Here is a 24,439-nt window from a genome sequence, read left to right on the forward strand (position 1 = left end):
CAAGGATAAGCACTGAAAATAAGTTCCTTTTCTTGTGAAACATACACGTGTGGCATGCCCCTTTCTCTGGTCTCTCCATGGCATGTGAGCAAGGGTGTGGGTTTCAGGGTACCTCTGAAAAAGTCCCAAACTGCTGAGGACCATGGGTAGACGCTAGATAAGCACTCAAGCTTAGTAGGTGAATTATCAGGAACTCAAACCCCCGCCAAGGAAATGCTTTAGGAGTGTGAGGCAATGATGTCCTGATGGTGATGAGGGAAGTGGGAAACGTACTCGATGCAAACTAGGCTCTAGGTTCTCTCTCCATTTGGGAAAGTACAGTGACACACTTAAGCGTGAAGGACTCAGAGGTGGGGAATTCCACGGAGACAGAAAGTATGTTTGGAATGTGGAAAGGTGTGAAAAGGAGAGAGCACTGGACCCCAAGCATTCTGGAAAAGGATGACGAGGGCGGCAGCTTCAAAGGGACCAGGGAGCCTCCGAACAGGCCTTCCATTCCAACGCCCACTTGCCTCACGGGATTCCTTCCAGGTTCTCAATTGGCAAGGAAGGGTTCCGCACCATCTGTGGCTATTTACATAAATAGGGGCGTGGCATCCTCATCCATTATAAACCCTGAGCTTCTGAGAACTGAACAGTTGGTCAGCAGTTTCCATGCCATTCCTTTGGGTCTTCCACCATGGATTCGTCCAGCTCATCCGGCACATACAGCACCTCCAGAGGTACGTTGCCCTCAGTATCTGGGCTCTGCACTTGGGTCATCCAAATACACTCATGCACCTCCCCACCCCAAGGTGGATCACCACGAAGATTGAAGTTTCCCAATGAACACCAAATGGCATGGACTGATATGCTCGGACATGTTTCTGGAATCACTTGGGCAAAAGGTTGCACCTTGGTTTGTGCATTTCACGTACATATTTCTGGTTTGCTGCTTCACTTGTTTTCCTTCTTGAAATCCACATGGTAGTTGGTAGCCCTGTTGCCTGACAATGGCTTCTCTACTAAAAATCCCAGCCTGTGGTTGCAGTGAACGGAACACGAGTATTTGATAACGTTCCCAACTAAACTGACACTCTTTTCCAGTTGACAGTGTTTGGGATTTTGAATTTGTTTCGCATGTTCTATTCTTGCTGTTGTTACGGATTTGCTCTGTTATGTTGCGTGTTCCATTTGAACTGGTTAACGTCCACGGTGTCCAAGGAAATAGTCCACATCCACTATGCATTAAGATTAGGAGACAAAGAGAGATTTTCTTTGAGAACAACTGAAAGCTTAGAGCCTGGGAAACAGAGATTCCAGGAGCACTCGAACTGTCTTTCATTAGACTGCAAGGTAGGCACTGCAGGAGTGTCTGGAAAGCCAAAATCTGCAGTGTGACAAGTTCGTTTCTTCAGTGCTTTACAAATATTTTCTTTGGAGCTGGCATGAAGGAAGGGCGCTTTTAAAGGGAGTCCCCGTTGGGGATCCGAAACCATTGCCTTTTCTTGCATCCTTCCAGAGGGAGATCTGGAGACGACCCTACGTCACCAGCTGCCAGCTGCTAGGGCAGGTAATCCTTGCAGAAGGGTTGGCATTGACCTAGAGTTGGAGAGATTTCAGGAAACTCAAGATCTCAAGGGTGTGCCGGACGTGCCTGAAACCACACCCTCCCTGGCCATCAAACACGGCTCCCCCCTTAGAATGCAGGAAACAAACACCCATCCATTCCCTTGCTACAAGAAATACGCAACCTCAAATAGGAAAGGGGTGGGGGGCAGCCCTTCAAACTGCCCAACTGAAAGAATAGTACGCACAAGGGGCAAGTCACCATGACCTCGGTGACTAAAAGGGAAGCTCATCTTCTGAGGAGTAGCGGGCTGTTGTGGGTGTGCGGGTGGGTTGGCGCCATCAGACAGGGCAGCACGTTGGTCATAACTCAAAGAAATAGGTTTTCTAAACAATCCTCTGGTGTGTTCTGTGTTGGGGGTTGGATTGTGTGTTTGTCTGGCTTCATTTGGCTTTCGTCTACTTTCCTTTCCAATAGTGAAAGTGCAGATAAGTTGTGCGAATGATAGTTCAGAAGCCAGGTTCCTATCGTTAGCATAGAGTTAGAGGTAAATCTGGTAGAAGCCATCAAGACTGTCCCAGGCCTCCACAGGTAGAAAATGCTTCCACCCGTTTTGGTCACGTTAGCCGGTTTTCCTAGGGGATTCCCCTTCTGTTTGCATTGCATCCTCTGGATCCTTGGCGAATGGCGAGGTGATCCCCATAGCCTTGACCTCAGCATCGCTTTAGCCCCCAGTGTTCCAATCAGCATGGCCTTTGGGGTGTATCCACGGTTGTTCCAAATGCAGAGTCTACCCCTGGCTTAGAGATTTTTCTCATGGCACAAGGACCAGCGCTGTGCCGGCACCATTTGTTTGCACCTCCATGGATTCTCCCCTGACACATTCCCCCTTTTCTCTCCCACAGGCCGTCTCTCAAGACCATCGCGAAGGAGGAGGCTTGTTCTGAGTCTGAGTCAGAAGGACACCCTGCAAGCACTCTTTCAACAGAACCCCTATCCCGGGATAACGACCAGAGAATGGCTGGCACGAGAACTGGACATTCCAGAAAGCAGAATTCAGGTACAACCGAGCCTCTCGATCCATTTTCCCTCTCGGGGTCCATGTCCAGACGCAAGTCGCCCTACTGCAATTGGAGTCCTTGCTCTAGGGCTTTCCTCTTCGGGCTGCTCCAGACAGAAGTGACTCAAATCTTGGCAAGGAAGGTGGCTCCCTTTAGAAAACATGGCCAGACTGAGCTGTGTGGCGAGAGGTCCATTCAAATGTGTGGTCAAGTATAAAGGGCGAAGGGCCAAGGAAGCAGGAAAGCCTGGTGGTGTCAAGGAGGTGTTTCCTTGATGGCTGGCCTCCGAGGAACTGGCTGTGCTGCAGACTTCCCTCTCTGGGCAGCTTGGAGAGGAGTCACCAAAGTTAGGAACAGCGTGCCTGCGACCTTACAAAACGTCGCCAAAGACTGATTGACTTTCCCTACGAACGCTTTTTCTCAGGGTGTCCAATTTTCCACACACCACCATCAGAAATATCTAAAAACATGCACACACACACGAACACAAGCACAGGTCCACACTGCAGTTCGGCCTCGGGGAATGAGGTAACATGCACAATGCTTCACTGTTGAAGACAAGGACACATATTCTGAAGATGGAGAGCGGGTACATAAGAGCCTCCTGACCTAAAAGTGATGGAGGCATGTAGTCCCTGAGAAGTAACTGTCAGTGAGTAGTTCCCAGGCAGCATGAGAAGAGTGGTTTTCATGGGGGCACTTGCTAATGGATACGATTGCATGTTATGAGACAGTACTGCCTGTGGGGACGTAAGAGAGGCAGGGAAACATGAATCGGGCATGGACTATGCCAAAGGGGAGGCAAAGAGACCAAATGAGGGAAAGGAGATTGAGCCTGAGAGCCTGGGACAGAGACAGAGAGAGGGGAAGGCAAGCAGGCAGTCACTTGGGCAGCCAGGCGGGTCGCAACAGAGACAGACGTCAACAGGTAGATGCGGAGAATCGTAGACAGAGACCAAAAGACCCACAGAAAAAATGGTAGTTTTGATGAGAACGGCTGGGGCGGGAGAGAGAGACAGAGAGAGTTAGCTATCCATCCCATTCTGACTGTGGGAAAGCAAGCATTGTCTCCTCCTGTGTCACAAAGCATTACTCTGGACACCAGTAAGGTGACTCGAAGAGGAAAGATTATTTTCACAGACACAGATTGTGTATTCTGGAATCTGGTGCACTTCTTCAGAGGTAAAAGCCGGAGTCTACATTCTACATGCTAGTGAGACTTCAGTCCCTTTGAATCGTAAATATTTCCACTGGGAGCAGACGGGCCATACTGGGTCTCCATCAGTCGGCTTGTTGCTGGCCGGCTGGCCAGCCGGCCGGCTGGCTGGTGTGTTTGTGCGTTTGTTCTATGGTGCATCCCTGCAATAGATCTTGGAAGTACGTGCATAAGCATTGAAAGACAAGGCTTTCTTTCTTTGTACCCAGGTTTGGTTTCAAAACCAACGAAGAAGACGCCTAAAGCAGAGCCGATTGCTGTCGGAGAATGCCTTCAAAGGAGGGCAGTCACAGCCGCTGCGGCCCCCACCACCTGAGGCTTCGACTCGAGGTAAGTACCCGGCATTCCATAAGCATTTCCCCAGAGCATCTCCTTGAGACAGAATCGTCTATGAACGTGGATGACCATGGGAGGCCAAGAACGCTTCAGACAGGAAACAATGATATCTTGGGTGCTTGCCCCACTCCTGTTCCACCCAGGAGCATCATGCCCCTCTTAGAGGGTGGGGAGATGTATGCCCAGGAAGGCTTGGAATCTTTGGGTCCGGAAAATGCCCGATGTGCAGAAATGCCTTCTTCCATCACATGGGGCGTTTTCACATAGCACTGAATAAGGTGTATCGATGTATCAATCTTGATCTATGACATACTGCTTCCTACATACCACACACTGGATCTGCTATGAATGTGTTGAAATTGGCCTGAATGTCCTCTCTTCTCTGTGTGTTTTTCTTTAGGAAGCATGGGAAGACAGGCCAGGCGAAAGAGGACTTTCATCTCTCCTTCTCAAACAAGGGTTCTTGTGCAAGCCTTTGAGAGGGATCGATTTCCATCTATTGCTGCCAGGGAAGAATTGGCTCACCAGACAGGAATTCCCGAACCTCGAATCCAGGTAAGTTCTCCACCAGTGGGTTGAACTTGGCTTCTCCCACGAGAAAGGAGTGTTAAACCTTGCGACGCGTTGTTGCTGGATATATGTAGGCTTGGAGACGGGGGATTGGGAGGACGTTCCCTTCATCTTAGGAATACGCTACGGGGGCTGATCTGAAGGCATCCGTTTCCAGAAGAGGAGAGGGCAATGGAAGTCCTGGGCAGCCAGGGAGGGGCCTGAGTTTGTAGCTGGTCAATGCCGGCTCTCCTCAAAGCTAGGGGTGGGGAGGGGTGCGGAGAGTGGTGTGAGTCCTGCGTTGCCCTGACGTCCTCCCGCATTTTCAAGAGCCAAGGTGTAAGATCTAGGTAAAATGGCCCTTAGATGAGACCCACCAATACTTGCCATGGGCCTGACAGATTGGAGGGCAGGTCAGGTCAGGGCAGGGCAGGGTGGGGCGGGACGCGGCGGGCTGGGGATGAGGCGACAGCAAGTCGATCTGGATTGTCACGCTGCTAATGTTCCTGTCACCCCATATGTCTCCCTAGATATGGTTCCAGAACCGAAGAGCTCGGCACCCAAAGCAGAGCGCTAGTGGGCCTGTGAATGCCTTAGCCAAAGGCCCTGATGCCACATCAGCCGTGACTGCCCTGCCGGACCAAAGTCCCCGGCCCACTGTCCATAGAAGCTCTCACCGTTATCCTCCCTCTCATGCACCTGATAGCATGAAATGCTTTGCTGCAGCCACTCCTGTTTTCTTCCCCTCCTTTCTTGTGCCAGAGACTTCCTATGGGTTCTGTGTGGGCCAGCCGTTGATGTTCATCATGCCCCAGCCCAGCCTGGCAGCCCTTCAGAGATGCCAGGACCCGCAGCCTCTTCAGGCCACGGTTCCGTGGGGCGAAGTGTCACATGCTCTCATCACCTGTGGGCAGCCTGCCCAGGGGGACATCTGGCCACCTGCACCATCAGAGACACACTTCTGGCAGCAGCAGGCAAGCTCAGGTGACGAGACATCTCCCCAGCTGGATCAACAGCCCCAGTATTCAGCCTTTCCTGGCTCCTCAAGCTTCCTGGACGAACTGTTGTCAGACGTGGACATTCTGGACACGTCCGGCCCTTTTCTCAATGTGGACACAGAGGAAGAGGAACTTGCAGCAACCCTGGAAGCCCCCCTCAGCGAGGAAGAATTCAAGGCCCTGCTTGACATACTGCCAGGCTCCCCAGTGTCACAGGTTTAGGGGGAGAAAGGAAGGCCTTCCCCCGTGCCCCTTTCAAGCCTCCTTTCCTGGGAGGCAGAGCCATGGGGGAGAGAAAGAAGAAGGAACAAGCAACGCTCGTGAGAGTGTCTGGCAGGGAGAACAAGGCAAGTTGACTGTTGACAGCAACTGCGTTGTGGCCAGGAGGGATGCCATGCTCCACACAGACCGTCACAAAGCTTGCACACCAGGAGGGACACCCTCTCTGAAGCCTCAAGGAATTCAAACCTTCCAATGAGAACGAGGAGGACCCAATGCTGAACTGGATTTCCCCGTTGTATGTGACTTTCCATTGATCCAATCAATAAATCTTGGCACTCACTTCAAGTTCTTGGTTGTGTTTTGGTCACTTTGATTTCTCCCACGTTTCCTCGGAGAGGTGAAATCCCTCCCTTGACCTGGGACAGCATGGAATGTGGTCCAGATACCCCTGTCTACTCCCGTAGCTAGTAGCCACAAACACACCCTAGTGGAATCACGAAAACAGTCTCGCAGTGACAACCTTCACTTGCTTTCTGGGTGCACGGTATGAAAGATTTCCTCGAGGGCATTGCCTTTGCACACGAGGACAGAATTATGTTAACATTTTCATTACCAGGGTTCATAGTAACAACTGTGCCCAATGTATTATGCAGGCAAATAATCTCTCCATCTCACTCTCTCTCTCTCTCTCTCTCTCTCTCTCTCTCTCTCTCTCTGTCTCTGTCTCTCTCACTCTCTCTCACTCACTCATTATCTGTCCACAGCTACACACTACACGCACTCACCTCTCAAAATATAAGCCAAGTTACAACTAAAGTGATGCACAAATGAACTGAAAACCCAAATGCCTGTGGCATCGTAACGTCATGGCAGATGATCCCTTCCACTGCTTCTTTCAAAAATCTTTTCCAACACATGTGCCTCGTACACTCTCTATTGAGTGATTCTCCACTGGCTCAATCTGTGTGCCCCAGTTCCAGCATGGGAGTGTCAGCAGCACGAAGCATTAAAATAATCCAATGTGTTAATATTAAACGGTGGAAATCTCCTAGAGACCTCCATCTTAACACCAGCACCCAGCTTCACTCAACGACCAGCAAGCCACAGTGTTGGACAACCTATGCCAAACAACTAGCAAAACAGGAACACAACCCCACCCATTAGCAGAGAGGCTGCCTAAAATCATAACAAGGCCACAGACACCCCAAAACACACCACCAGACGTGAACCTGCCCACTAGAGAGACAAGATCCAGCCTCATCCAGCACAACACAGGCACTAGTCCCCTCCACCAGGAAGCCTACACAACCCGCTGAAACAACCTTAGCCACTGGAGACAGACCAAAAACAACGGGAACTATGAACGTGCAGCCTGCAAAAAGGAGACCCCAAACACAGTAAGATAAGCAAAATGAGAAGACAGAAAAACACACAGCAGATGAAGGAACAAGATAAAAACCCACCAGACCTAACAAATGAAGAGGAAATAGGCAATCTACCTGAAAAAGAATTCAGAATAATGATAGTAAGGATGATCCGAAATCTTGGAAGTAGAATGGACAAAATGCAAGAAACAGTTAACAAGGACCTACAAGAACTAAAGATGAAACAAGCAACGATGAACAATGCAATAAATGAAATTAAAAGTACTCTAGATAGGATCAATAGCAGAATAACTGAGGCAGAAGAACGGATAAGTGACCAGGAAGATAAAGTAGTGGAAATAACTACTGCAGAGCAGAATAAAGAAAAAAGAATGAAAAGAACTGAGGACAGTCTCAGAGACCTCTGGGACAACATTAAACGCACCAACATTCGATTTATAGGGGTTCCAGAAGAAGAAGAAAAAAAGAAAGGGACTGAGAAAATATTTGAAGAGATTATAGTTGAAAACTTCCCTAATATGGGAAAGGAAATAGTTAATCAAGTCCAGGAAGCACAGAGAGTCCCATACAGGATAAATACAAGGAGAAATACGCCAAGACACATATTAATCAAACTATCAAAAATTAAATACAAAGAAAGCATATTAAAAGCAGCAAGGGAAAAACAACAAATAACACACAAGGGAATCCCCATAAGGTTAACAGCTGATCTCTCAGCAGAAACCCTACAAGCCAGAAGGGAGTGGCAGGACATACTGAAAGTGATGAAGGAGAAAAACCTGCAACCAAGACTACTCTACCCAGCAAGGATCTCATTCAGATTTGATGGAGAAATTAAAACCTTTACAGACAAGCAAAAGCTGAGAGAGTTCAGCACCACCAAACCAGCTTTACAACAAATGCTAAAGGAACTTCTCTAGATAAGAAATGCAAAAGAAGGAAACGACCTATAATAACGAACCCAAAACAATATAGAAAATGGGAATAGGAACATACATATCGATAATTACCTTAAATGTAAATGGACTAAATGCTCCCACCAAAAGACACAGATTGGCTGAATGGATACAAAAACAAGACCCTTATATATGCTGTCTACAAGAGACCCACCTCAGACCTAGAGACACATACAGACTGAAAGTAAGGGGATGGAAAAAGATATTCCATGCAAATGGAAACCAAAAGAAAGCTGGAGTAGCAATTCTCATATCAGACAAAATAGACTTTAAAATAAGGACTATTAAAAGGGATAAAGAAGGACACTACATAATGATCAAGGGATCGATCCAAGAAGAAGATATAACAATTGTAAATATTTATGCACCCAACATAGGAGCACCTCAATACATAAGGCAAATACTAACAGCCATAAAAGGGGAAATTGACAGTAACACATTCATAGTAGGGGACTTTAACACCCCACTTTCACCCATGGACAGATCATCCAAAATGAAAATAAATAAGGAAACACAAGCTTTAAATGATACATTAAACAAGATGGACTTAATTGATATTTATAGGACACTCCATCCAAAAACAACAGAATACACATTTTTCTCAAGTGCTCATGGAACATTCTCCAGGATAGATCATATCTTGGGTCACAAATCAAGCCTTGGTAAATTTAAGAAAATTGAAATTGTATCAAGTTTCTTTTCTGACCACAACGCCATGAGACTAGATATCAATTACAGGAAAAGATCTGTAAAATATACAAACACATGGAGGCTAAACAATACACTACTTAATAATGAAGTGATCACTGAAGAAATCAAAGAGGATATAAAAAAAATACCTAGAAACAAATGACAATGGAGACACAACGACCCAAAACCTATGGGATGCAGCAAAAGCAGTTCTAAGGGGGAAGTTTATAGCAATACAAGCCCACCTTAAGAAGCAGGAAACATCTCGAATAAACAACCTAACCTTGCACCTCAAGCAATTAGAGAAAGAAGAACAAAAAAGCCCCAAAGCTAGCAGAAGGAAAGAAATCATAAAAATCAGATCAGAAATAAATGAAAAAGAAATGAAGGAAACGATAGCAAAGATCAATAAAACTAAAAGCTGGTTCTTTGAGAAGATAAACAAAATAGATAAACCACTAGCCAGACTCATCAAGAAAAAAAGGGAGAAGACTCAAATCAATAGAATTAGAAATGAGAAAGGAGAAATAACAACTGACACTGCAGAAATAAAAAAAATCATGAGAGATTACTACAAGCAACTCTATGCCAATAAAATGGACAATCTGGAAGAAATGGACAAATTCTTAGAAATGCACAACCTGCCAAGACTGAATCAGGAAGAAATAGAAAATATGAACAGACCAATCACAAGCACTGAAATTGAAACTGTGATTAAAAATCTTCTAACAAACAAAAGCCCAGGACCAGACGGCTTCACAGGTGAATTCTATCAAACGTTTAGAGAAGAGCTAACACCTATCCTTCTCGAACTCTTCCAAAATATAGCAGAGGGAGGAACACTCCCAAATTCCTTCTACGAGGCCACCATCACCTTGATACCAAAACCAGACGAGGATGTCACAAAGAAAGAAAACTACAGGCCAATATCACTGATGAACATAGATGCAAAAATCCTCAACAAAATACTAGCAAACAGAATCCAACAGCACATTAAAAGGATCATACACCATGATCAAGTGGGGTTTATTCCAGGAATGCAAGGATTCTTCAATATACGCAAATCTATCAATGTGATAAACCATATTAACAAATTGAAGGAGAAAAACCATATGATCATCTCAATAGATGCAGAGAAAGCTTTCGACAAAATTCAACACCCATTTATGATAAAAACCCTCCAGAAAGCAGGCATAGAGGAAACTTTCCTCAACGTAATAAAGGCCATATATGACAAGCCTACAGCAAACATCATCCTCAATGGTGAAAAACTGAAAGCATTTCCACTAAGATCAGGAACAAGACAAGGTTGCCCACTCTCACCACTCTTATTCAACATAGTTTTGGAAGTTTTAGCCACAGCAATCAGAGAAGAAAAGGAAATAAAAGGAATCCAAATCGGAAAAGAAGAAGTAAAGCTGTCACTGTTTGCAGATGACATGATATTATACATAGAGAATCCTAAAGATGCTACCAGAAAACTACTAGAGCTAATCAATGAATTTGGTAAAGTAGCAGGATACAAAATTAATGCACAGAAATCTCTGGCATTCCTATATACTAATGATGAAAAGTCTGAAAGTGAAATCAAGAAAACACTCCCATTTACCATTGCAACAAAAAGAATAAAATATCTAGGAATAAACCTACCTAAGGATACGAAAGACCTGTATACAGAAAATTATAAGACACTGATGAAAGAAATTAAAGATGATACAAATAGATGGAGAGATATACCATGTTCTTGGATGGGAAGAATCAACATTGTGAAAATGACTCTACTACCCAAAGCAATCTACAGATTCAATGCAATCCCTATCAAACTACCACTGACATTTTTCACAGAACTAGAACAAAAAATTTCGCAATTTGTATGGAAACACAAAAGACCCCGAATAGCCAAAGCAATCTTGAGAACGAAAAAAGGAGCTGGAGGAATCAGGCTCCCTGACTTCAGACTATACTACAAAGCAACAGTAATCAAGACAGTATGGTACTGGCACAAAAACAGAAAGATAGATCAGTGGAACAGGATAGAAAGCCCAGAGATAAACCCACGCACATATGGACACCTTATCTTTGATAAAGGAGGCAGGAATGTACAGTGGAGAAAGGACAGCCTCTTCAATAAATGGTGCTGGGAAAACTGGACAGGTACATGTAAAAGTATGAGATTAGATCACTCCCTAACACCATACACAAAAATAAGCTCAAAATGGATTAAAGACCTAAATGTAAGGCCAGAAACTATCAAACTCTTAGAGGAAAACATAGGAAGAACACTCTATGACATAAATCACAGCAAGATCCTTTCTGACCCACCTCCTAGAGTAATGGAAATAAAAACAAAAATAAACAAATGGGACCTAATGAAACTTCAAAGCTTTTGCACAGCAAAGGAAACCATAATCAAGACCAAAAGACAACCCTCAGAATGGGAGAAAACATTTGCAAATGAAGCAACTGACAAAGGATTAATCTCCAAAATTTACAAGCAGCTCATGCAGCTCAATAACAAAAAAACAAACAACCCCATCCAAAAATGGGCAGAAGACTTAAATAGACATTTCTCCAAAGAAGATATACAGAATGCCAACAAACACATGAAAGAATGCTCAACATCATTAATCATTAGAGAAATGCAAATCAAAACTACAATGAGATATCATCTCACACCAGTCAGAATGGCCATCATCAAAAAATCTAGAAACAATAAATGCTGGAGAGGGTGTGGAGAAAAGGGGACACTCTTGCACTGCTGGTGGGAATGAGAATTGGTTCAGCCACTATGGAGAACAGTATGGAGGTTCCTTAAAAAAACTACAAATAGAATTACCATATGACCCAGCAATCCCACTACTGGGCATATACCCTGAGAAAACCAAAATTCAAAAAGAGTCATGTACCAAAATGTTCATTGCAGCTCTATTTACAATAGCCCGGAGATGGAAACAACCTAAGCGCCCATCATCGGACGAATGGATAAAGAAGATGTGGCACATATACACAATGGAATATTACTCAGCCTTAAAAAGAAATGAAATTGAGTTATTTGTAATGAGATGGATAGACCTAGAGTCTGTCATACAGAGTGAAGTAAGTCAGAAAGAAAAACACAAATACCGTATGCTAACATATATATATGGAATTTAAGGGGAAAAAATGTCATGAAGAACCTAGGAATAAGACAGGAATAGAGGCCCAGACCTACTGGAGAACGGACTTGAGGATATGGGGAGGGGGAAGGGTGAGTTTTGACAGGGCGAGAGAGAGTCATGGACATATACACACTAACAAACGTAGTAAGGTAGATAGCTAGGGGGGAAGCAGCCGCAAGGCACAGGGATTTTAGCTCGGGGCTTTGGGACAGCCTGGAGGGGTGGGATGGGGAGAGTGGGAGGGAGGGAGGCGCAAGAGGGAAGACACATGGGAGCATATGTATATGTATAGCTGATTCACTTTGTTATAAAGCAGAAACTAACACACCATTGTAAAGCAATTATACCCCAATAAAGATGTTAAAAACAAAAATAATCCAATGTGTAAACAACAGTGTATCTGAGTCTCTAGATAAAACTGCATCCGGGTCTCTAGCTCTATTGTGTGCATATCTCTGCAGAAACATCTAGTCCTCAACTCCTTCCCAGGCACACCCGTGTTTTAGGCTCCGATTTCCCCAGAGCTCTAGAGCAATGTACAGTGCTCTCTCGCTCTCTCTCCCTCTCTCTCTCTCTCCCTCAGTTTCTCTCTCTCTTTCTCTTTCACTTTCTCTCTGTCTCTCTGTCTCTCTGTCTCTGTCCTTCTTTCCATTGGGCAAAAAAGGAACATCAGTTTCAAGAGCCACACAGGTGGCATAGGCCTTCTGGGGAAAGAATCTGGCCATGGTTGCCTCAGGACAAGTAGGATTAGAGATGTGGAAAGAGACAGCTTATGGAAGAGTTGATGCTTTCAAGAGGGTGGGAGGGACACTGGGTCACAGTGTGCTGGGAAACACTGAGATGCTTCTGGGTGGAAGGACTTGCACAGACTCTAGCTAGAGCTAGGAGCTGTGGCTTTACTATCTTCGTTGTCCAATGCTGGCCGCTCCAGAGAAACCTCGGAGCCCAGGGACAGGCAGCGATACCTCCACAGGGAGGCCAGCGGTGGACTGTGCATAAACACACCTGTGGCCTCTCAGTGTTCCCTGGCTGCCGTGCACATCACAGCTTCTGCTCTCCCAAGCAAGCTTATCCCACCTGGATTGTCCTGGAGAGAGGTGATCCAGGTCTGGCAGGCAGTGCTTTCTGGGAGAAGCCAGCAAATCCCATGTTTCAGTGATTAATTTTCTCAGCCAAAACTTCCAACTACTCGAGAAAACCCACCCTGATCCAACAAGATGGTCGTGCCTCCCTCTGATCTCTGGCACTTCAGGACAAGGGACCAGAACATACACCTCCTCAGAACATCCTCCTGGGCCTCCTGGGACTTTCAGACACCTACTGGTCCCGGTGACATCCGTCCACGGGTACCACCTGACAACCGTCCTTAGTGGGTGCAGAAAATCAAACACACAGATCACACAAACACCCCTACACACACACACACACACACACACACACACACCAGCCACATTTTAACGAATGGCTGGTGTAATTACTCTGATTGCCAACTGTTTCTGAATAAGCTCACTATCCTCATGTTAATCCCCGTGGTGGCAAAAGAACCATGGTGGCAAAAGAACACATTTGGCATGGTTGTCTATTTCTGGGTGGGGTTTTCTTGTTGCTTTGTTTTTAATTTTTCTATTCTCTGCAGCCCAAATGCACCGAAAATGTTGACATGGCTGCACTTGGAATCCAAAGCTTTCATTTCAAACTCAGCTGTGTCATCATCCATCATGTAACGTGCTACATATCCCTCTCCTTCCCGTTCGCCTTCCCCTTCCTCTTCTCCTTCTCCTTCTTCTTCTCCTTCTCCTTCTTCTTCTTATTCTTCTTCTCGGTACAGATGTCACTTGACCACTGAATGTGAAACCGACACTGTGTTTTGTACGCCAAGGATAAGCACTGAAAATAAGTTCCTTTTCTTGTGAAACATACACGTGTGGCATGCCCCTTTCTCTGGTCTCTCCATGGCATGTGAGCAAGGGTGTGGGTTTCAGGGTACCTCTGAAAAAGTCCCAAACTGCTGAGGACCATGGGTAGACGCTAGATAAGCACTCAAGCTTAGTAGGTGAATTATCAGGAACTCAAACCCCCGCCAAGGAAATGCTTTAGGAGTGTGAGGCAATGATGTCCTGATGGTGATGAGGGAAGTGGGAAACGTACTCGATGCAAACTAGGCTCTAGGTTCTCTCTCCATTTGGGAAAGTACAGTGACACACTTAAGCGTGAAGGACTCAGAGGTGGGGAATTCCACGGAGACAGAAAGTATGTTTGGAATGTGGAAAGGTGTGAAAAGGAGAGAGCACTGGACCCCAAGCATTCTGGAAAAGGATGACGAGGGCGGCAGCTTCAAAGGGACCAGGGAGCCTCCGAACAGGCCTTCCATTCCAACGCCCACTTGCCTCACGGGATTCCTTCCAGGTTCTCAATTGGCAAGGAAGGGTTCCGCACCATCTGTGGCTATTTACATAAATAGGGGCGTGGCATCCTCATCCATTATAAACCCTGAGCTTCTGAGAACTGAACAGTTGGTCAGCAGTTTCCGTGCCATTCCTTTGGGTCTTCCACCATGGATTCGTCCAGCTCATCCGGCACATACAGCACCTCCAGAGGTACGTTGCCCTCAGTATCTGGGCTCTGCACTTGGGTCATCCAAATACACTCATGCACCTCCCCACCCCAAGGTGGATCACCACGAAGATTGAAGTTTCCCAATGAACACCAAATGGCATGGACTGATATGCTCGGACATGTTTCTGGAATCACTTGGGCAAAAGGTTGCACCTTGGTTTGTGCATTTCACGTACATATTTCTGGTTTGCTGCTTCACTTGTTTTCCTTCTTGAAATCCACATGGTAGTTGGTAGCCCTGTTGCCTGACAATGGCTTCTCTACTAAAAATCCCAGCCTGTGGTTGCAGTGAACGGAACACGAGTATTTGATAACGTTCCCAACTAAACTGACACTCTTTTCCAGTTGACAGTGTTTGGGATTTTGAATTTGTTTCGCATGTTCTATTCTTGCTGTTGTTACGGATTTGCTCTGTTATGTTGCGTGTTCCATTTGAACTGGTTAACGTCCACGGTGTCCAAGGAAATAGTCCACATCCACTATGCATTAAGATTAGGAGACAAAGAGAGATTTTCTTTGAGAACAACTGAAAGCTTAGAGCCTGGGAAACAGAGATTCCAGGAGCACTCGAACTGTCTTTCATTAGACTGCAAGGTAGGCACTGCAGGAGTGTCTGGAAAGCCAAAATCTGCAGTGTGACAAGTTCGTTTCTTCAGTGCTTTACAAATATTTTCTTTGGAGCTGGCATGAAGGAAGGGCGCTTTTAAAGGGAGTCCCCGTTGGGGATCCGAAACCATTGCCTTTTCTTGCATCCTTCCAGAGGGAGATCTGGAGACGACCCTACGTCACCAGCTGCCAGCTGCTAGGGCAGGTAATCCTTGCAGAAGGGTTGGCATTGACCTAGAGTTGGAGAGATTTCAGGAAACTCAAGATCTCAAGGGTGTGCCGGACGTGCCTGAAACCACACCCTCCCTGGCCATCAAACACGGCTCCCCCCTTAGAATGCAGGAAACAAACACCCATCCATTCCCTTGCTACAAGAAATACGCAACCTCAAATAGGAAAGGGGTGGGGGGCAGCCCTTCAAACTGCCCAACTGAAAGAATAGTACGCACAAGGGGCAAGTCACCATGACCTCGGTGACTAAAAGGGAAGCTCATCTTCTGAGGAGTAGCGGGCTGTTGTGGGTGTGCGGGTGGGTTGGCGCCATCAGACAGGGCAGCACGTTGGTCATAACTCAAAGAAATAGGTTTTCTAAACAATCCTCTGGTGTGTTCTGTGTTGGGGGTTGGATTGTGTGTTTGTCTGGCTTCATTTGGCTTTCGTCTACTTTCCTTTCCAATAGTGAAAGTGCAGATAAGTTGTGCGAATGATAGTTCAGAAGCCAGGTTCCTATCGTTAGCATAGAGTTAGAGGTAAATCTGGTAGAAGCCATCAAGACTGTCCCAGGCCTCCACAGGTAGAAAATGCTTCCACCCGTTTTGGTCACGTTAGCCGGTTTTCCTAGGGGATTCCCCTTCTGTTTGCATTGCATCCTCTGGATCCTTGGCGAATGGCGAGGTGATCCCCATAGCCTTGACCTCAGCATCGCTTTAGCCCCCAGTGTTCCAATCAGCATGGCCTTTGGGGTGTATCCACGGTTGTTCCAAATGCAGAGTCTACCCCTGGCTTAGAGATTTTTCTCATGGCACAAGGACCAGCGCTGTGCCGGCACCATTTGTTTGCACCTCCATGGATTCTCCCCTGACACATTCCCCCTTTTCTCTCCCACAGGCCGTCTCTCAAGACCATCGCGAAGGAGGAGGCTTGTTCTGAGTCTGAGTCAGAAGGACACCCTGCAAGCACTCTTTCAACAGAACCCCTATCCCGGGATAACGACCAGAGAATGGCTGGCACGAGAACTGGACATTCCAGAAAGCAGAATTCAGGTACAACCGAGCCTCTCGATCCATTTTCCCTCTCGGGGTCCATGTCCAGACGCAAGTCGCCCTACTGCAATTGGAGTCCTTGCTCTAGGGCTTTCCTCTTCGGGCTGCTCCAGACAGAAGTGACTCAAATCTTGGCAAGGAAGGTGGCTCCCTTTAGAAAACATGGCCAGACTGAGCTGTGTGGCGAGAGGTCCATTCAAATGTGTGGTCAAGTATAAAGGGCGAAGGGCCAAGGAAGCAGGAAAGCCTGGTGGTGTCAAGGAGGTGTTTCCTTGATGGCTGGCCTCCGAGGAACTGGCTGTGCTGCAGACTTCCCTCTCTGGGCAGCTTGGAGAGGAGTCACCAAAGTTAGGAACAGCGTGCCTGCGACCTTACAAAACGTCGCCAAAGACTGATTGACTTTCCCTACGAACACTTTTTCTCAGGGTGTCCAATTTTCCACACACCACCATCAGAAATATCTAAAAACATGCACACACACACGAACACAAGCACAGGTCCACACTGCAGTTCGGCCTCGGGGAATGAGGTAACATGCACAATGCTTCACTGTTGAAGACAAGGACACATATTCTGAAGATGGAGAGCGGGTACATAAGAGCCTCCTGACCTAAAAGTGATGGAGGCATGTAGTCCCTGAGAAGTAACTGTCAGTGAGTAGTTCCCAGGCAGCATGAGAAGAGTGGTTTTCATGGGGGCACTTGCTAATGGATACGATTGCATGTTATGAGACAGTACTGCCTGTGGGGACGTAAGAGAGGCAGGGAAACATGAATCGGGCATGGACTATGCCAAAGGGGAGGCAAAGAGACCAAATGAGGGAAAGGAGATTGAGCCTGAGAGCCTGGGACAGAGACAGAGAGAGGGGAAGGCAAGCAGGCAGTCACTTGGGCAGCCAGGCGGGTCGCAACAGAGACAGACGTCAACAGGTAGATGCGGAGAATCGTAGACAGAGACCAAAAGACCCACAGAAAAAATGGTAGTTTTGATGAGAACGGCTGGGGCGGGAGAGAGAGACAGAGAGAGTTAGCTATCCATCCCATTCTGACTGTGGGAAAGCAAGCATTGTCTCCTCCTGTGTCACAAAGCATTACTCTGGACACCAGTAAGGTGACTCGAAGAGGAAAGATTATTTTCACAGACACAGATTGTGTATTCTGGAATCTGGTGCACTTCTTCAGAGGTAAAAGCCGGAGTCTACATTCTACATGCTAGTGAGACTTCAGTCCCTTTGAATCGTAAATATTTCCACTGGGAGCAGACGGGCCATACTGGGTCTCCATCAGTCGGCTTGTTGCTGGCCGGCTGGCCAGCCGGCCGGCTGGCTGGTGTGTTTGTGCGTTTGTTCTATGGTGCATCCCTGCAATAGATCTTGGAAGTACGTGCATAAGCATTGAAAGACAAGGCTTTCTTTCTTTGTACCCAGGTTTGGTTTCAAAACCAACGAAGAAGACGCCTAAAGCAGAGCCGATTGCTGTCGGAGAATGCCTTCAAAGGAGGGCAGTCACAGCCGCTGCGGCCCCCACCACCTGAGGCTTCGACTCGAGGTAAGTACCCGGCATTCCATAAGCATTTCCCCAGAGCATCTCCTTGAGACAGAATCGTCTATGAACGTGGATGACCATGGGAGGCCAAGAACGCTTCAGACAGGAAACAATGATATCTTGGGTGCTTGCCCCACTCCTGTTCCACCCAGGAGCATCATGCCCCTCTTAGAGGGTGGGGAGATGTATGCCCAGGAAGGCTTGGAATCTTTGGGTCCGGAAAATGCCCGATGTGCAGAAATGCCTTCTTCCATCACATGGGGCGTTTTCACATAGCACTGAATAAGGTGTATCGATGTATCAATCTTGATCTATGACATACTGCTTCCTACATACCACACACTGGATCTGCTATGAATGTGTTGAAATTGGCCTGAATGTCCTCTCTTCTCTGTGTGTTTTTCTTTAGGAAGCATGGGAAGACAGGCCAGGCGAAAGAGGACTTTCATCTCTCCTTCTCAAACAAGGGTTCTTGTGCAAGCCTTTGAGAGGGATCGATTTCCATCTATTGCTGCCAGGGAAGAATTGGCTCACCAGACAGGAATTCCCGAACCTCGAATCCAGGTAAGTTCTCCACCAGTGGGTTGAACTTGGCTTCTCCCACGAGAAAGGAGTGTTAAACCTTGCGACGCGTTGTTGCTGGATATATGTAGGCTTGGAGACGGGGGATTGGGAGGACGTTCCCTTCATCTTAGGAATACGCTACGGGGGCTGATCTGAAGGCATCCGTTTCCAGAAGAGGAGAGGGCAATGGAAGTCCTGGGCAGCCAGGGAGGGGCCTGAGTTTGTAGCTGGTCAATGCCGGCTCTCCTCAAAGCTAGGGGTGGGGAGGGGTGCGGAGAGTGGTGTGAGTCCTGCGTTGCCCTGACGTCCTCCCGCATTTTCAAGAGCCAAGGTGTAAGATCTAGGTAAAATGGCCCTTAGATGAGACCCACCAATACTTGCCATGGGCCTGACAGATTGGAGGGCAGGTCAGGTCAGGGCAGGGCAGGGTGGGGCGGGACGCGGCGGGCTGGGGATGAGGCGACAGCAAGTCGATCTGGATTGTCACGCTGCTAATGTTCCTGTCACCCCATATGTCTCCCTAGATATGGTTCCAGAACCGAAGAGCTCGGCACCCAAAGCAGAGCGCTAGTGGGCCTGTGAATGCCTTAGCCAAAGGCCCTGATGCCACATCAGCCGTGACTGCCCTGCCGGACCAAAGTCCCCGGCCCACTGTCCATAGAAGCTCTCACCGTTATCCTCCCTCTCATGCACCTGATAGCATGAAATGCTTTGCTGCAGCCACTCCTGTTTTCTTCCCCTCCTTTCTTGTGCCAGAGACTTCCTATGGGTTCTGTGTGGGCCAGCCGTTGATGTTCATCATGCCCCAGCCCAGCCTGGCAGCCCTTCAGAGATGCCAGGACCCGCAGCCTCTTCAGGCCACGGTTCCGTGGGGCGAAGTGTCACATGCTCTCATCACCTGTGGGCAGCCTGCCCAGGGGGACATCTGGCCACCTGCACCATCAGAGACACACTTCTGGCAGCAGCAGGCAAGCTCAGGTGACGAGACATCTCCCCAGCTGGATCAACAGCCCCAGTATTCAGCCTTTCCTGGCTCCTCAAGCTTCCTGGACGAACTGTTGTCAGACGTGGACATTCTGGACACGTCCGGCCCTTTTCTCAATGTGGACACAGAGGAAGAGGAACTTGCAGCAACCCTGGAAGCCCCCCTCAGCGAGGAAGAATTCAAGGCCCTGCTTGACATACTGCCAGGCTCCCCAGTGTCACAGGTTTAGGGGGAGAAAGGAAGGCCTTCCCCCGTGCCCCTTTCAAGCCTCCTTTCCTGGGAGGCAGAGCCATGGGGGAGAGAAAGAAGAAGGAACAAGCAACGCTCGTGAGAGTGTCTGGCAGGGAGAACAAGGCAAGTTGACTGTTGACAGCAACTGCGTTGTGGCCAGGAGGGATGCCATGCTCCACACAGACCGTCACAAAGCTTGCACACCAGGAGGGACACCCTCTCTGAAGCCTCAAGGAATTCAAACCTTCCAATGAGAACGAGGAGGACCCAATGCTGAACTGGATTTCCCCGTTGTATGTGACTTTCCATTGATCCAATCAATAAATCTTGGCACTCACTTCAAGTTCTTGGTTGTGTTTTGGTCACTTTGATTTCTCCCACGTTTCCTCGGAGAGGTGAAATCCCTCCCTTGACCTGGGACAGCATGGAATGTGGTCCAGATACCCCTGTCTACTCCCGTAGCTAGTAGCCACAAACACACCCTAGTGGAATCACGAAAACAGTCTCGCAGTGACAACCTTCACTTGCTTTCTGGGTGCACGGTATGAAAGATTTCCTCGAGGGCATTGCCTTTGCACACGAGGACAGAATTATGTTAACATTTTCATTACCAGGGTTCATAGTAACAACTGTGCCCAATGTATTATGCAGGCAAATAATCTCTCCATCTCACTCTCTCTCTCTCTCTCTCTCTCTCTCTCTCTCTCTCTCTCTCTCTGTCTCTGTCTCTCTCACTCTCTCTCACTCACTCATTATCTGTCCACAGCTACACACTACACGCACTCACCTCTCAAAATATAAGCCAAGTTACAACTAAAGTGATGCACAAATGAACTGAAAACCCAAATGCCTGTGGCATCGTAACGTCATGGCAGATGATCCCTTCCACTGCTTCTTTCAAAAATCTTTTCCAACACATGTGCCTCGTACACTCTCTATTGAGTGATTCTCCACTGGCTCAATCTGTGTGCCCCAGTTCCAGCATGGGAGTGTCAGCAGCACGAAGCATTAAAATAATCCAATGTGTTAATATTAAACGGTGGAAATCTCCTAGAGACCTCCATCTTAACACCAGCACCCAGCTTCACTCAACGACCAGCAAGCCACAGTGTTGGACAACCTATGCCAAACAACTAGCAAAACAGGAACACAACCCCACCCATTAGCAGAGAGGCTGCCTAAAATCATAACAAGGCCACAGACACCCCAAAACACACCACCAGACGTGAACCTGCCCACTAGAGAGACAAGATCCAGCCTCATCCAGCACAACACAGGCACTAGTCCCCTCCACCAGGAAGCCTACACAACCCGCTGAAACAACCTTAGCCACTGGAGACAGACCAAAAACAACGGGAACTATGAACGTGCAGCCTGCAAAAAGGAGACCCCAAACACAGTAAGATAAGCAAAATGAGAAGACAGAAAAACACACAGCAGATGAAGGAACAAGATAAAAACCCACCAGACCTAACAAATGAAGAGGAAATAGGCAATCTACCTGAAAAAGAATTCAGAATAATGATAGTAAGGATGATCCGAAATCTTGGAAGTAGAATGGACAAAATGCAAGAAACAGTTAACAAGGACCTACAAGAACTAAAGATGAAACAAGCAACGATGAACAACGCAATAAATGAAATTAAAAGTACTCTAGATAGGATCAATAGCAGAATAACTGAGGCAGAAGAACGGATAAGTGACCAGGAAGATAAAGTAGTGGAAATAACTACTGCAGAGCAGAATAAAGAAAAAAGAATGAAAAGAACTGAGGACAGTCTCAGAGACCTCTGGGACAACATTAAACGCACCAACATTCGATTTATAGGGGTTCCAGAAGAAGAAGAAAAAAAGAAAGGGACTGAGAAAATATTTGAAGAGATTATAGTTGAAAACTTCCCTAATATGGGAAAGGAAATAGTTAATCAAGTCCAGGAAGCACAGAGAGTCCCATACAGGATAAATACAAGGAGAAATACGCCAAGACACATATTAATCAAACTATCAAAAATTAAATACAAAGAAAGCATATTAAAAGCAGCAAGGGAAAAACAACAAATAACACACAAGGGAATCCCCATAAGGTTAACAGCTGATCTCTCAGCAGAAACCCTACAAGCCAGAAGGGAGTGGCAGGACATACTGAAAGTGATGAAGGAGAAAAACCTGCAACCAAGACTACTCTACCCAGCAAGGATCTCATTCAGATTTGATGGAGAAATTAAAACCTTTACAGACAAGCAAAAGCTGAGAGAGTTCAGCACCACCAAACCAGCTTTACAACAAATGCTAAAGGAACTTCTCTAGATAAGAAATGCAAAAGAAGGAAACGACCTATAATAACGAACCCAAAACAATATAGAAAATGGGAATAGGAACATACATATCGATAATTACCTTAAATGTAAATGGACTAAATGCTCCCACCAAAAGACACAGATTGGCTGAATGGATACAAAAACAAGACCCTTATATATGCTGTCTACAAGAGACCCACCTCAGACCTAGAGACACATACAGACTGAAAGTAAGGGGATGGAAAAAGATATTCCATGCAAATGGAAACCAAAAGAAAGCTGGAGTAGCAATTCTCATATCAGACAAAATAGACTTTAAAATAAGGACTATTAAAAGGGATAAAGAAGGACACTACATAATGATCAAGGGATCGATCCAAGAAGAAGATATAACAATTGTAAATATTTATGCACCCAACATAGGAGCACCTCAATACATAAGGCAAATACTAACAACCATAAAAGGGGAAATTGACAGTAACACATTCATAGTAGGGGACTTTAACACCCCACTTTCACCCATGGACAGATCATCCAAAATGAAAATAAATAAGGAAACACAAGCTTTAAATGATACATTAAACAAGATGGACTTAATTGATATTTATAGGACACTCCATCCAAAAACAACAGAATACACATTTTTCTCAAGTGCTCATGGAACATTCTCCAGGATAGATCATATCTTGGGTCACAAATCAAGCCTTGGTAAATTTAAGAAAATTGAAATTGTATCAAGTTTCTTTTCTGACCACAACGCCATGAGACTAGATATCAATTACAGGAAAAGATCTGTAAAATATACAAACACATGGAGGCTAAACAATACACTACTTAATAATGAAGTGATCACTGAAGAAATCAAAGAGGATATAAAAAAAATACCTAGAAACAAATGACAATGGAGACACAACGACCCAAAACCTATGGGATGCAGCAAAAGCAGTTCTAAGGGGGAAGTTTATAGCAATACAAGCCCACCTTAAGAAGCAGGAAACATCTCGAATAAACAACCTAACCTTGCACCTCAAGCAATTAGAGAAAGAAGAACAAAAAAGCCCCAAAGCTAGCAGAAGGAAAGAAATCATAAAAATCAGATCAGAAATAAATGAAAAAGAAATGAAGGAAACGATAGCACAGATCAATAAAACTAAAAGCTGGTTCTTTGAGAAGATAAACAAAATAGATAAACCACTAGCCAGACTCATCAAGAAAAAAAGGGAGAAGACTCAAATCAATAGAATTAGAAATGAGAAAGGAGAAATAACAACTGACACTGCAGAAATAAAAAAAATCATGAGAGATTACTACAAGCAACTCTATGCCAATAAAATGGACAATCTGGAAGAAATGGACAAATTCTTAGAAATGCACAACCTGCCAAGACTGAATCAGGAAGAAATAGAAAATATGAACAGACCAATCACAAGCACTGAAATTGAAACTGTGATTAAAAATCTTCTAACAAACAAAAGCCCAGGACCAGACGGCTTCACAGGTGAATTCTATCAAACGTTTAGAGAAGAGCTAACACCTATCCTTCTCGAACTCTTCCAAAATATAGCAGAGGGAGGAACACTCCCAAATTCCTTCTACGAGGCCACCATCACCTTGATACCAAAACCAGACGAGGATGTCACAAAGAAAGAAAACTACAGGCCAATATCACTGATGAACATAGATGCAAAAATCCTCAACAAAATACTAGCAAACAGAATCCAACAGCACATTAAAAGGATCATACACCATGATCAAGTGGGGTTTATTCCAGGAATGCAAGGATTCTTCAATATACGCAAATCTATCAATGTGATAAACCATATTAACAAATTGAAGGAGAAAAACCATATGATCATCTCAATAGATGCAGAGAAAGCTTTCGACAAAATTCAACACCCATTTATGATAAAAACCCTCCAGAAAGCAGGCATAGAGGAAACTTTCCTCAACGTAATAAAGGCCATATATGACAAGCCTACAGCAAACATCATCCTCAATGGTGAAAAACTGAAAGCATTTCCACTAAGATCAGGAACAAGACAAGGTTGCCCACTCTCACCACTCTTATTCAACATAGTTTTGGAAGTTTTAGCCACAGCAATCAGAGAAGAAAAGGAAATAAAAGGAATCCAAATCGGAAAAGAAGAAGTAAAGCTGTCACTGTTTGCAGATGACATGATATTATACATAGAGAATCCTAAAGATGCTACCAGA

The 24,439-nt window shown here is 45.9% G+C and overlaps 2 protein-coding genes across 2 annotated transcripts; both read left to right on the forward strand.

The window, feature by feature from the left end:
* Window positions 1–679: 679 nt before the first annotated feature.
* LOC116753136 (double homeobox protein 4-like protein 4) lies at window positions 680–5,931 on the forward strand. The gene is made up of 5 exons (XM_032630632.1): window positions 680–722; window positions 2,455–2,609; window positions 4,036–4,156; window positions 4,563–4,717; window positions 5,242–5,931. The coding sequence occupies exons 1-5, from the start codon at window positions 680–682 to the stop codon at window positions 5,929–5,931; spliced, it is 1,164 nt and encodes a 387-aa protein (XP_032486523.1).
* An 8,743-nt stretch (window positions 5,932–14,674) lies between these two features.
* LOC116753137 (double homeobox protein 4-like protein 4) lies at window positions 14,675–19,926 on the forward strand. Its single transcript, XM_032630634.1, has 5 exons — window positions 14,675–14,717; window positions 16,450–16,604; window positions 18,031–18,138; window positions 18,575–18,712; window positions 19,237–19,926. Exons 1-5 carry the CDS (start codon window positions 14,675–14,677, stop codon window positions 19,924–19,926), a joined length of 1,134 nt encoding a protein of 377 aa, XP_032486525.1.
* Window positions 19,927–24,439: the final 4,513 nt, after the last annotated feature.

This window comes from Phocoena sinus, chromosome 4, assembly GCF_008692025.1.
Source record: "Phocoena sinus isolate mPhoSin1 chromosome 4, mPhoSin1.pri, whole genome shotgun sequence".
Lineage (NCBI taxonomy): Eukaryota > Metazoa > Chordata > Mammalia > Artiodactyla > Phocoenidae > Phocoena > Phocoena sinus.